Source organism: Oreochromis aureus, linkage group 11, assembly GCF_013358895.1.
Source record: "Oreochromis aureus strain Israel breed Guangdong linkage group 11, ZZ_aureus, whole genome shotgun sequence".
NCBI classification, from domain to species: Eukaryota; Metazoa; Chordata; class Actinopteri; order Cichliformes; family Cichlidae; genus Oreochromis; species Oreochromis aureus.
In genome coordinates, this window is record NC_052952.1 from 11640647 (window position 1) to 11652898 (window position 12252).

The 12252-nt window shown below is 38.9% G+C and overlaps 2 protein-coding genes across 6 annotated transcripts; one reads left to right on the forward strand and one right to left on the reverse strand.

The window, feature by feature from the left end:
- The first annotated feature begins 85 nt into the window (after positions 1 to 85).
- LOC116314931 (lachesin-like) lies at positions 86 to 6512 on the forward strand. 3 transcript variants are annotated; one of them, XM_031733085.2, is made up of 9 exons: positions 86 to 334; positions 437 to 579; positions 807 to 889; positions 988 to 1193; positions 2827 to 3087; positions 3516 to 3827; positions 3953 to 4055; positions 5333 to 5396; positions 5748 to 6512. In XM_031733085.2, the coding sequence occupies exons 1-8, from the start codon at positions 220 to 222 to the stop codon at positions 5391 to 5393; spliced, it is 1284 nt and encodes a 427-aa protein (XP_031588945.2). In that variant the 5' UTR covers positions 86 to 219; the 3' UTR covers positions 5394 to 5396; positions 5748 to 6512. The 3 variants fall into 3 exon arrangements, with proteins under 3 accessions (XP_031588945.2, XP_039475224.1, XP_031588944.2); XM_039619290.1 differs by having other exon boundaries at positions 92 to 334; positions 3953 to 4052; XM_031733084.2 differs by having other exon boundaries at positions 193 to 334; positions 5333 to 6512.
- A 298-nt stretch (positions 6513 to 6810) lies between these two features.
- On the reverse strand, positions 6811 to 12194 carry LOC116314958 (B-cell receptor CD22-like). 3 transcript variants are annotated; one of them, XM_039619081.1, is made up of 8 exons: positions 11908 to 12194; positions 10338 to 10685; positions 10188 to 10234; positions 10013 to 10094; positions 9652 to 9924; positions 9430 to 9511; positions 9295 to 9328; positions 6811 to 9202 (listed from the first exon to the last, which is right to left on the reverse strand). In XM_039619081.1, the coding sequence occupies exons 1-8, from the start codon at positions 11945 to 11947 to the stop codon at positions 9158 to 9160; spliced, it is 951 nt and encodes a 316-aa protein (XP_039475015.1). In that variant the 5' UTR covers positions 11948 to 12194; the 3' UTR covers positions 6811 to 9157. The 3 variants fall into 3 exon arrangements, with proteins under 3 accessions (XP_039475015.1, XP_039475014.1, XP_031588969.2); XM_039619080.1 differs by having other exon boundaries at positions 10013 to 10234; positions 10338 to 10682; positions 11908 to 12190; XM_031733109.2 differs by having other exon boundaries at positions 10013 to 10234; positions 11908 to 12190.
- Between the last annotated feature and the right edge of the window lie 58 nt (positions 12195 to 12252).

The window sequence follows — 12252 nt, forward strand, 5'->3', positions numbered from 1 at the left end:
CCACCAGCCGGCACCCTCGCTCTCACACACAAACACACACCAAGTTCTCTTTACTGACATGAAAGCCTAGTCACGGTCCTAGTTCCTCGTTGCAGATAGAATAAAAGGGAACCTGGAACATTTGACTTACACATAGAACTACATGCACTGAATTACCAAAACAGTAGAAGTGGACGCCTTGTTAGACAGGGTGAGAGTGAAGCCAAAGAAGGCTAGTAGATGACTGTAGTTGGGAGGATCCGAGCACCACAGCTAAACAGACAGCAAAGAAGGCAGAAGATGGATGGAGGCATGGCTCAGAGCTGCTGGCTCTTGGTCACACTCTCTCTGAAAGGTAGGTACATATATAAAAGCGCTGCAGCAGTCATGCTGGGATCCGAGCTTCACGCAAGGACAGTGATGGTTAGAATTTAGGATTTTTTTGTTGGTATTCCAGGTATTCTTGCTGGTGACTGGTCAGTTCATCTCCCCTCTGGTCCCATCTGTGCTGTGATTGGTTCTTCCATAGAAATCCCGTGTTCCTATGACTACCCACAGACCTCCAATGAAACCAGGGGAGAGGGGAGGCCCTCTGCTCAGGTATTTCAATAAAGAAGGCATTGTTAGCAGTTATGCTGTGCATGAAGAGCTAAAAACTGCAGTTAGAATAAAAACAAGTGTCAGTTCTTTGATAAAAACTAGCCAAAATTAGTTCTTATGCTAAGCTTACAGGTGATGTTCGGGTGTGGTTTGAACAGATACAGTCAAATGGAAAATATTCCACTTTACTGTATTCACTGATTAAAAAAGCTCTGTGTATCTGTTAGGGTGGAGGAGGTGAAGGAGGACAAAAGTACATGGTTTTGTCTGAGATGTGGTGCCTTGAAGACAGCCGGTGTATTACAGCAAGGTAATAATGATGTGTTGAAGTCACAGAAACGCACACGAGGGTGTAAATAAAGAGCACAGGTGTCTAAGTCTGTCTGCTTGTCCCTCTGACTGTGTCAGATACGTGTACCACAGTGATCACATCTTCCCAGATCCATCCTACCAGAACAGGGTGCAGTACCTGGGAGGACCAGGAAGCAAGGTCTGCTCTCTGAGGATTACTGATCTAAGGCAGTCAGACAGCGGGACCTACGTGTTTTACCTCATCACCAACCACTCCACAGAGAAGATGCCAGAGCAGGCCGGCGTACAGCTCCTGGTGGCAGGTGTGAACCTTAAATGAGTAAAAATATCATTCTCATCGCTAACAATGATACTGTGCAATCAGCAAACGCATCGTTCCCCCATCATTCAAAAGCTTTTATAGATTTGCAAAGTACGCAAGAAAAGATACATTATTTTATATCTATTTTTATGAGTTTCGTCCTGTTGTCATAATCATTTTATAGCCTGGATGAGTCACATCAGTATGACCTGGCAAACCATTACAGACAGATCACATCCCTTCTTATTATTTCCTGCGTGCGTTGTGGCTTTGTCTGTCTTTCTCTGTCTTTTGCTATGTGTTGGTCAACTTTTCTGTAAGTTGCTTAACTTCCTTGTCACAGAATATATCTCTGTTTGCTCTGTTTCTTATTTTGTTTTCTTGATGAGTGGCTCTGAGTGTGATTCCCTGTTGTTAGAAACACAATACAGAGCATTCAGAGATCAGCATTTACTGTCCAATAACCTAAAGCCAAGCCTAAAGCCAGCGTTTACAGTTTACTCTCCTGTATTTCTTAAATGACTGCTTAGCAAAGCTTGTTGTGTTTTCTAGCACCATTGCAATATTCAGTAACAGTTTCCTTTGTGCATCCCTTTGTCTGACATTTTGTGCTATTTATGAGAAGCTGAAGTGAAACTGACGACTTGTTGGGCTCAAATAATCTTGACGTAAGACTCTGTTTCATAACCTTTGATGCTTTTGAGGTTGTAGGCAAATTACTCTTAGAGCTAAACATTAAAGACGGGCTAATATTTGCAGAGCTTGGGAGAAAAAGATATTATAACCTGTTGAGAGGCAATCGAGTTGAGTTTGTCTGTCTTAAATAAAGCTGGTGTGAGAAATGACAGCAAATAGCTATATAACTATGTTAAGACATTGTGGAATAATAGTGTTTAGCATTAAATTAAAACACATTCCCTGCGTGTGTGCTTTAATCCGAGCCTTTCAGCTCTATGTCTTGGTATAGCATGTCTGGTTGTGCATGCATGTGAGAACATCAGAGTCCTGTCCTTTAAAACTGCTGGTCTAAAACTGTGGTTCTATAAAGAAATTAAAGGAGAGGCCTCCCACAGTACATACATAATATCACATGTAATAGTGATATGGCCCCAAAAAACAAAGGAATAGAAAGCATTCATAGTAGTTTCCACCTACATTTAAATAGAAAATAGGCATGTACAAATGGTATATAAATCATTCCACCCATTGGCTTCCAACAACTTTTTTTAGACTCAAATGTGGTATTTTGGTTGTTGCATTGTTGGACGGGTACCTAAAGACTACAGACACCAGGCTGTAAGTGTACTTCCTTCTGCTCTAAAATTGCGCATTTTTATATGTGCACCTCTGGAGACTGACTCACTTTTAGAGTCAACCTCCAGTTGTCATTATAGGAACTGTTTTTTTCTACTTTGGATTTGTTTTTCAGCTTCAGAGCTTGTTCCTTGAATACTGTCCTCATTAACAAAAATGAACTAGTTAACTGTTAGGATAATTCTTTGCTCTGCAGAAAGCTAAAAGTTGTAGACTTTTAGCTTTTTGTAAATCACGATTATCTTTTCCATTTGAATATATGAAATAATAATCTCACCACATATGTCCTTTGTCTGTTTCTGTTTTGTTTTTTTCTTCAGACTCCCCCAGTGCAGTCACAGCCTTAGCAAGTCCATCCAGGGGCATCACAGAGGGTGCAACCTTACGTTTGGCCTGCTGCAGCCCTGCAGAGCCACAGGCCAATGTGATTTGGTACAAGAGCACAAGTGACAGCGTAACACACACTGGACAGGTGTGGAATATTAGTAAAGTTACATCAGATGACTCTGGCAGCTACTACTGTCAGATGCAAACTGGAGCCAAAGTGCATAACTCAACCATACTACCAGTTGATGTGCAGTGTAAGTCAAGCTTTTGTTATAAATGTAAAAATCAGATCAACATTTATACACAAGGTCATTCACCTGTTTATTTATTAAGCTTGTTTTGACACACAGAACTCCAAAGAGCAGAAACAAAATCAAAATCAAGCTTAAAATATGTGCTGCTGACAAAGCATTTTAACTCAGACTCTAGAGAAATTGTGAAAGTAAGAAACTTCCGCATTAAGCCTGGGTTAACCTCTTGTAACAAGGAAACATGCAGTGTTCTTACAGTGCTTTTATTTCCTCTGTTTCCTCTGTATTATTGTAGGGCCTTTACCTTACAATAAAAAGCGCCTTGAGGCAACTGTTGTTGTGATTTGGTGTTATATAAATAAAACTGATTTGAATTGAATCAAACTCACTTGAAGATTTAACTCATCTTTAACGTACTTTCTCCTGTCTAGACGCTCCTCGAAACACAACCGTCTCAGTGTCACCTGCTGGACAGCTAGATTACGACCTCCCCATGATTCTGACCTGCAGCAGTGATGCTAACCCGCCCGTGCACACGTACATCTGGTACCAGGGTGCAGCATGTCTCAGTGACGCAGACAAAAGCTTTCATCAAGGCAGACGAACCGTAGCTACACCCACAGGAAGCAGCCAGACATCCAGCAGTGCCAACATCACCACCAAGGAATCTGGGCAGCACTGCTGTGTGGCACGAAACAGACATGGATCTCAGACTTCCAGTATAATGCTCAGAGGCTCCAGAGGTAGGTGTATGAAGAGGCAGCTCTTACTATATAACAGCAGCGCAAACTTTACCAACACAATATCATTATATCCAGTTTTTTCAAACATAAAGTGTTACTAATGTGTATTTTGTTGTCTACTGCAGCTGTGATCCCACCCCTCTCTGGAAAAAGAAAAGGGGTGATTGCTGGAGTGTTCATTGGAATCCTTCTGGCTATTGTAGTCATAGCCATCTGTGTCATAAGGTGGTATGTTTGGTTTGTTTTACAACCAGTCACTTTCATCATAATTCACTTCAGTCCCTTTAGCTGGGCTGGTGCACAATATGTGTAAAATAATTTCATTAAAATCAAATGAGAGTGGTCATTGCTTCAGGTAGAGTCATTGGTTACTGGTGTGAATCATTTAAGCAAACGAGTTATTACTTAAAGGTTAGGTTTAAATATGACCAAAAGGATAAATAAATCAATTATCTTGGGTCATTCCATCTCAAATCAGCACAAGATTTCTGCTCAACCATCAGTTTGAATCTATATAAGGAGTCCTGTGAAATTTTAATTTCATATATCAGATAGTTTTCAAGATATATTTTTTTGAAAATGGTTCATTGCCTCACTTTCAAACCTTTTTTTCCTCACATTGAAATCTGAGGCAATGTTTCAACATGAATATCTCAAAGACTATTAAGGATAAAACACTGAAATATTTCTTACCCTCAACATAAATAAGCATCCGTAATTTAGGATGGATACATAAAAAATTCTGAGTACTGGCTCATTAAAATATGAAAAAAAAATAATACAACGCTCCAGCAAAGTCCCATATTTGAGCACATATTAATTTAAAACAACTTCACATTGCAAAAGACAACTATGACTTCTCAATGGTGTGTAGCTGATTTTCACAATACTACAAAATAAAGCATGTAGAATACTTTTTAATCTGTAATTCTTAGTCACAAAAATGAAGAAAATGCCATTTTCATTCGACTTTCATGCTGGATTGAGCTAATATGATAAATTGCACCACAACAACAAAAATATCAGTCGGTTGCTGTTTCACAAAATAACAAAATACCGATGTTTCTACATATTACTGTAACTACAACACTGAAAATGATTTAGTTAAATAAGTGCATATTTTCATTTTCAAGACTTGGGTCTCTTTGATCTTAAATAATCATATTTTTTTTTTAAATATTTTCTGCTGAGCCGTCACCAATGCATAAAAATGTTATGGCCTGAAGTTTGAATATACAATATGTAATGATTGCTGTTAGTTTTAGTTTCATATATCAAATACCTTTTTAGAAGTCTAGTTTAGTTTAGTTAAATCTCTGAGGTAGATTCATTGGTTACTGACTTCGATCACTTAAGGGACCAAATTAGTTATTACTTAAACAGTAGGTTTAAATATGACTGAAAGAATAAATTAATGAATTCAATTCATTATATAACAAGAAAAGTGACTTTTTTACAATGACAATGTCTTTATTCTTAAAATTTTGTGTTCTTTTTGCTTTCAGGAAACAGAAGTCAGCCAGACGTCAGTCATACGTGCTCACTGCAACCGCGTCAGAACCTTAAAGAGTCAGTGAAATCAGGCTTTATTCTACCTAGAGTCTTACCCACAGTGCAGTACATGCACCAACAACAGACCTCTGTACATTTCTCTCTCTCTCACACACACACGGCTAATATTTTTCTTCAGCTCCTCCTGTGTGGTTACTAACATCACTTACCCCAAAGTAAGACCACATCACATTAACTTTAATTGATTATTACACTATGGCTGAAATCTAAGGTGGTAATCAAATTATGACACCAGTTCCCACCAGCTGCGAGCGTGTGCAGCTCATGTGATAAACATCAATGTTCATTCAAGCAAGCAGGATGCGGCAGATTTCAAAGCACTGACCTGAGCTTTTGTTTCATTTTCAGAAAGAAGGGAACAAATGGAGCACCGTCAGAATGTATTTCACCCGCTTGTGTTCCATTAGTTTAAATGCATTTCTTCTTTAGGATTAAGTCTAGTAATGCAGTTGGGAATAAAGTGATGCATCTCTAAGAAAAGGCTTTATTCTAAAACAAAGAAGATAGGAAACAAATGTCACCCCTTCCCATGACCTCAAATTTATTTATTACTGTTTTTAAGTTTATTTTATTTGTATTTGTATTTTATTATTTTATGTTATTCGCTTCTGTTTGTTGGAGTGTTGCAGTAACAGATGTGAATTGAAATATCCTCCATGGTTCATTGCATAAGTCGACTTCAGGCGACATCCGGAGATCTCGCTAACACTTCCTCACACAGGACTGTAACCACACAGCACAAAGTGCACCGGGTCCTGTACAAGCAATGTCCAGAAGTAGAAAACATTGAAGAAGTTATTACTGAAGGCCTGCCAGTGATGATGACAGTGAAGATGATAACCCAATTAAGTGCTGCTGGCAAGTCCAACTGGATCCTGTTTGTGTGGCTTTGAGTAAACTCCTGAGAGCGATAAGGCTTCAGCAGATACTGAGCAGAGCATGAGGAGAAGTGGGAGAGGATGAAAACCAAGAGGACAGTGACTCTAACACCAGGACAGTCATCTAAAAAGTGCACTATTTTAGGATTTTGCTTTTGTTTGATTTGCCATATTAAAGTGAGATGTGACGTGTAAAGTTATTTCAATAAACAATAAAGTGTTTCATTAACAACTATCCAAAGAGACGGTTTTGCACATGTGACCCTTAGCTGTAATAAGTTGCATTTATTACACATTTTTGCAGCTATTTGACGTTTTCATGTGATCTGTAGAGCTTGTATTGTGTTGTCAGCGTCAACTCATAATTTCATTAAATGCTGACGAGCTGAAATTTATTCTGAAAAGCATCCAGCAAACTGCAGTGAGACCAAAACTTTGGACCTTTTTAAAAGTCAAACTGAAGTTCAAAATAAAAAAATAATAATTAAAAAAAAGAAGAGTCAGAAGCAGATGAAAAGGCAACAAGCTTTACAAAAATAGTCTTTATATAGTTATATGGCAGCCAATATTTATCCAAGCTTCTGTTACACTTAACACTGAACATTTTATAATATTAACCTTAACAGTTCCAGCCACAGTGTCATGTGACCTGTGAGCAGAAGAGAATGCATATGCTTATTGTAAACTGAAGGGGGAGCAGAAACTGTTGTAACCAATGAAAGTCATATGTCCACGCATCAACAATGTGGCTAACATAACACACTGGTGTGAAGGAAGATTTAAACTGATCACATGACCTCTCAATTTCACCCAGGAGAATTCCTATTCACACCTAGGCTTGTGGGCCTCAATTGCTGAATTAAACATCATTTATATCATTTACATCATTTATATTTTCTTCCTCCGCTTCGCTGTTACATTGAACAATGACCCAGTATTAACGAAGGCAACCTTGCAGCTCAGCTTCTTCTTCTTTCTTTCTGTATAACCCTGTTATGTTTTCTGTGCGTGTCATTCTGTCTGACAGCTAAAAATCTGAATTGATTCCAGAGTGAGGTCATCTTAACCATCCATTCAAATTTGGCTTACATCCACCAAGGTCTTCTAGGTCAAGTTAATCATTTATTGGACAAAGATAAAAATCCTTATAACTTAGAGACTATAATTCCTGCCAGTGTGGTGCATATTGGCAACATATAGAAAGTACTGTATGAAGATTTCAAATTTCATGTCACATGACTGCTGACCTCTCCTCCAAGGTAAAAGTGACTAACGCTATATAGAGCTATTTACAACTACATTTCTAAATGCCATTGTTTTTATTGACAACATATAAGGGCTGATTCAGCAGGTAAAATAAGTATTCATCATGTCACCAATTTTCTGAGTAAATATGTTTCTAAAGGTGCTATTGGCATGAAATTCTCACCAGATGTCAGTAAAAACCCATCCAATCCACACATGCAAAGAAAGCAAACCACAGATGTCCATTAGGTGTAATAATGAGAAACGACACAGTGAAAAAATATTGAACACAGGAAGAAAGAGAGATGCAAAAAGATGTGGAAAGTCACAGCAGCAGAGGAAAACTATCAGCAATTAGAAAGCAATGCTGCCACTTAGTGCAAATTAATATCAGCTGGTTCAGTCCCAACTGGTGGCCTATAAAAAGGTGTGTTACTACCCAGGTGTGAAACAAGAAACATCTCATGATGGTAAAACCAGTGAGCTCTCTCGCGACTTTTGCAGCCTTATTGTTGCAAAACATACTGACGGCTTTGGTTATGGAAGGATTTCTAAACTACTGAGGGTTCCAGTGAGCACCGTTGGGGCTGAAATCTGGAAGTGGAAAGGACATCATTTCACCTTAAACCGGCCATGATCAGGCGCTCCCTGCAAGATTTCAGTAAAAGGAATAAAAAGAATTATCAGAAGAGTTGTCCAACAGCCATGGAGCACATGTGGAGAGCTACTGAAAGACGTGGAAAAAACAGCAGTTCCAAGTGTTTCAACGCTCACCACACAAGCTCCACTGTTGAAGAAAACCCGTGCTGAAACACATTTAAAGTTTAATAAAGAACATTTAGACAAGCCTGTGAAATACTTGGAGAATACAGTCTGGTCATAGGAGACAAAATTGAAAAACTCTTTAGATGCCATAATACACACCATGTTTGGAGATTAAAAGGCACTACATATATCACCCCAACAACACTATACCAACATGCTTAATATAACTGAAGGACGGATGAATGAAAAAATGTATCTGCTGCCAGGATGATGAAGATGAAACGAGGGTGGACGTTTCAACACACAGCCTAGGAAACCCTCAGTTGGTTTCAGAGGAAGAAAATAAAGCTGCTAAAATGATCCAGCCAATCAGCTGACCTGAATCCAAGTGAAAATCTATGGAAAGAACTAAAGGTCAGAGTTCACAGAAGGGCTCTAGTGAACCATCAGGACTGCTTGTGTGGAAGAATGGGACAAAATTACACCTGAGCAATGCATGCGACTAGTTTCTCTTTATATAGGAGGCATTTTGAAGTTGTCATCACCAACAAAGGCTTTTGTACAAAATATTACATAACGTGTGGATTTGATGGGTTTAGTGACAATAGCACCTTTGGAAGTATATTTACTTACTGAATTGGTGACGTATTCAATAGTTACATATTATATTATATTCAATACTAATTTTACTTGCTGTATATGGATTTTCTAAATATCATATTACTTTAGACCTCTGATCTCTTAAATAAGTTCAAACTCTCATAAAATGTCTCCTATCTCTAAAACTTGCTTTAAAGTCTACTGCCTTTGTACTGACAACATTTAGCAAATGGTAATAGTATGTGTGGGTTCTTGTTTTCTGGGTTATTTTTACCCATTTCGCATTTTCATGTTTTCATAATCATGGCTGTCCATCTGAAACATAAAAGGACAACATTAGACGTTTTGTGAGAGACGGTTATAATTGTTTTCAAACAGACCCGAGTCCGACGTGTCGTCCTTCTCACCTCACTGTCCCCAGCAGGATGACACCACCCCTTCCTTCAACAAGGAAACAAGAGAAGTTTGCAAACACAGCACAAAAACATTCAAAATCATCCAGCTGCTGCTAAATTATGAGTAGTTGGTATGACTTCACTTACCGAACCCAGATAATAATCAGTGTAAGGAAAAGCATCAAAACCACTTTGACTCCAATACCAACAAGAAGGATAACACGATTAACTGTTAAGAAAATTAGGAGAAAATGACAAATGAACCTAGCAAGGATGCACAGTTTCCTCTGCAAAGAATTTTATGAAATATCTACTACTAATTTGCATCATTCGAACAATAGGTTATGCCCACTCGCCTGACAGACTCACTCTTTGTTTCTCCCACTTCCAGCAGGACCGCCGTCGAGTTGCTTTCTCCGACACTGTTCCCGGCCCGGCAGAGATACACTCCACTGTGGGACACCTCCAAAGAGGGAAGAGACAGCACCTGGCCTGAGGCCACCTGAAGCCTGGAGCTGGAGCTGTACCAGGTGTAGTTGTCTGCTTCAGGGTTAGCGGCACTGTTGCAGGTCAGATTCACATTGCTGCCCACTGACAGGAGGCCAGCCTGACTCACCTCAGCAGACACGTTCAGTGGAGAATCTGCCTTAAACAAAGTCACTGTTTGCACTTTGTCTTGTATGAGTAAAAACTCAGCTTGCAACAACCAATATTATCTTCATCTACTTACACTGAACATCCAGAGCAACAGGGTGTGACTGCACTGACTCATGCCCCTTGACAGTACATGAATATTTCCCAGTGTCTTCTGCCTGCGCCCACAACAATGTTTTTGTCATTGGATGTCCATCTTTGAACCAGACTGTGCTTCCGTTTTGGCACGATGTTACACATTTAAGAGTCACCTTTTCTCCAGCTCTCACTCTCTCCGGCTGCACTGTGGCTCTCACCTCTGGATGTGGGTCAGTTCAATAAACAGAAATATTTTTTTAAAAAGAAGAAGAAGCTGGAAACATTAAGTCTGGAGAGTATCGTTTAATGTAAAATCACTTTACCTGAGACGGTCAGACACACAGAACTTTTACTACGCCATCCTATCGTATCCGTGCCAAAGTGGAAGTAGTAATATCCTGTGTCATTAACCTGCAGGTCATGAACTGCCAGGCTACAGTTGTGCTGCTCGTCGCCGAGATATTCATAACGATGGTGATAAGACGGAAGGTCTGAAAGCTCAACCCGTTTCCAGACGTCATTTTTTAAATGTCCCTTGTACCATCCAGTCTTTCTAACAGTTTCCCCATCTGTGTAGTTGTATATGCACCTAAAAGTCACAGATGATCCCTTTACAGCACAAAGATCTGGGTTTTCAAATGTCACGGACCAAGCAGCGCTCAGAGTTCCTGCTGACAGGTGATGAAAACGACAGAACATATTTTGTTAGTTTCTTTTCTCATTATGTAGAATTCAAAGACAAGACATAAAGGGGAAATTGAATTAAACTGCTGAACAGTGTTTTTTTTACTTTTTACAAAAAAAAACGAGGAAGTGAAGTTGTCAAAACAAGGCAACAACAAGAAGGCGAAGGTCACTCTGCTGTTCACACTTTTTCAGCCTCCACTAACTGCAGCTTTTTCTTGTAATAATTTTGTGTTGGTTTTTAGACTGAAACAAATAACCGAACATTGACCTGACAGATACTTAAAAAGTCCGTTAATCTGGGGAAATCACCCGATTACATGATTGCCAGCAGTGCGTGTAATGCAAATACTCAAATGTGCACGTGAACTTCCACAGTGGAAACTGGGTACGTGTTTCGAGTACAGAGTAGAAAAGTAAGTATGTTCCTTTAACCCAATAGCCGATATGCATTTCCTCAAAAAAATGTTCATTTTTGAAACCATGGTAACAGCTAAGAAGCTGCAAGACAAAGTATTGGTTGGGTGTGTTTCCTTTTTGGGACGTGACTGTCTAATTTCTATCAGATAATATTCTTCTGGCAGCTCTATACCAAGCTTTTCATATATGATGGGTTACAATCAATTCTGATAAAATGTAAGGAGAATAATATTGCTGTTCTCATCCTCATCAATGTTTTTTCTTGCTCATTTGTCGCCTTTTAACTTTCAAAGAGGTTGATAAAGTTTTCTTAAAATCCCACTGAGTATGTTTTTGTATTTGAGTGTCTGCAGTCACTGAAAATCACACACCCTGAAACAGCATTTAACTCTTCCTCTGCTACACGTTAGCAACTGAAAGACTAAAACATCAAAGTGAAACTTTGAAGAAAAAAAAAGATGGTTGGGTTGTAAAAATTTGAATCTTGGAAAGTACCTGCTTTAAGAATAATATCTTTACTTATTGTCTCATCTGTTTATTTATTCCTGTCTGATGCATCAGCAGGTACAGTCAGCTTAACAACTGTGTTATTTTCTCTCCTCATGTTCCACATTCACTCTTTGGCTCTTAGAAAGTAAAAGCAGCCCCATGCAGTGTAGACATAACAGAATTACTAATTACTAAGTATACTTTAAAAAAAAAAAGCCTAGAATTGCAATCAAAAGAAGGTTTATTCCAATCCAAGCTTGTATATTATCTTAAAATTCAGTTGATAAAGAATCTTCTTACCTGACTTCACAGTCAGGAGCAGCAGCACTGCGATCATCATCTCCACATCAATACAATTTGCAATATTTCCACAACAGCTTTGAAATCTTGAGGTTACAGCTGATACAGTAGACCACAGCTACACATTTCTGCTTTCTGCTCTGTAGAGTCGCATTCAGACCTCCGCATGAACTCGAGATGTAGACAGAGGGAGGGCTCAGAGGTCTCTCACCCATCCTCCATTATGACTCATCACCAAACAATATAACAATTTAAAGTCATGTGAAAAAACAACAAAACAGAAGACAGAACGGTTTTATTTTGGCCTTAAACTAATTTAATAAGATTGTGAAACCAATTCATAAA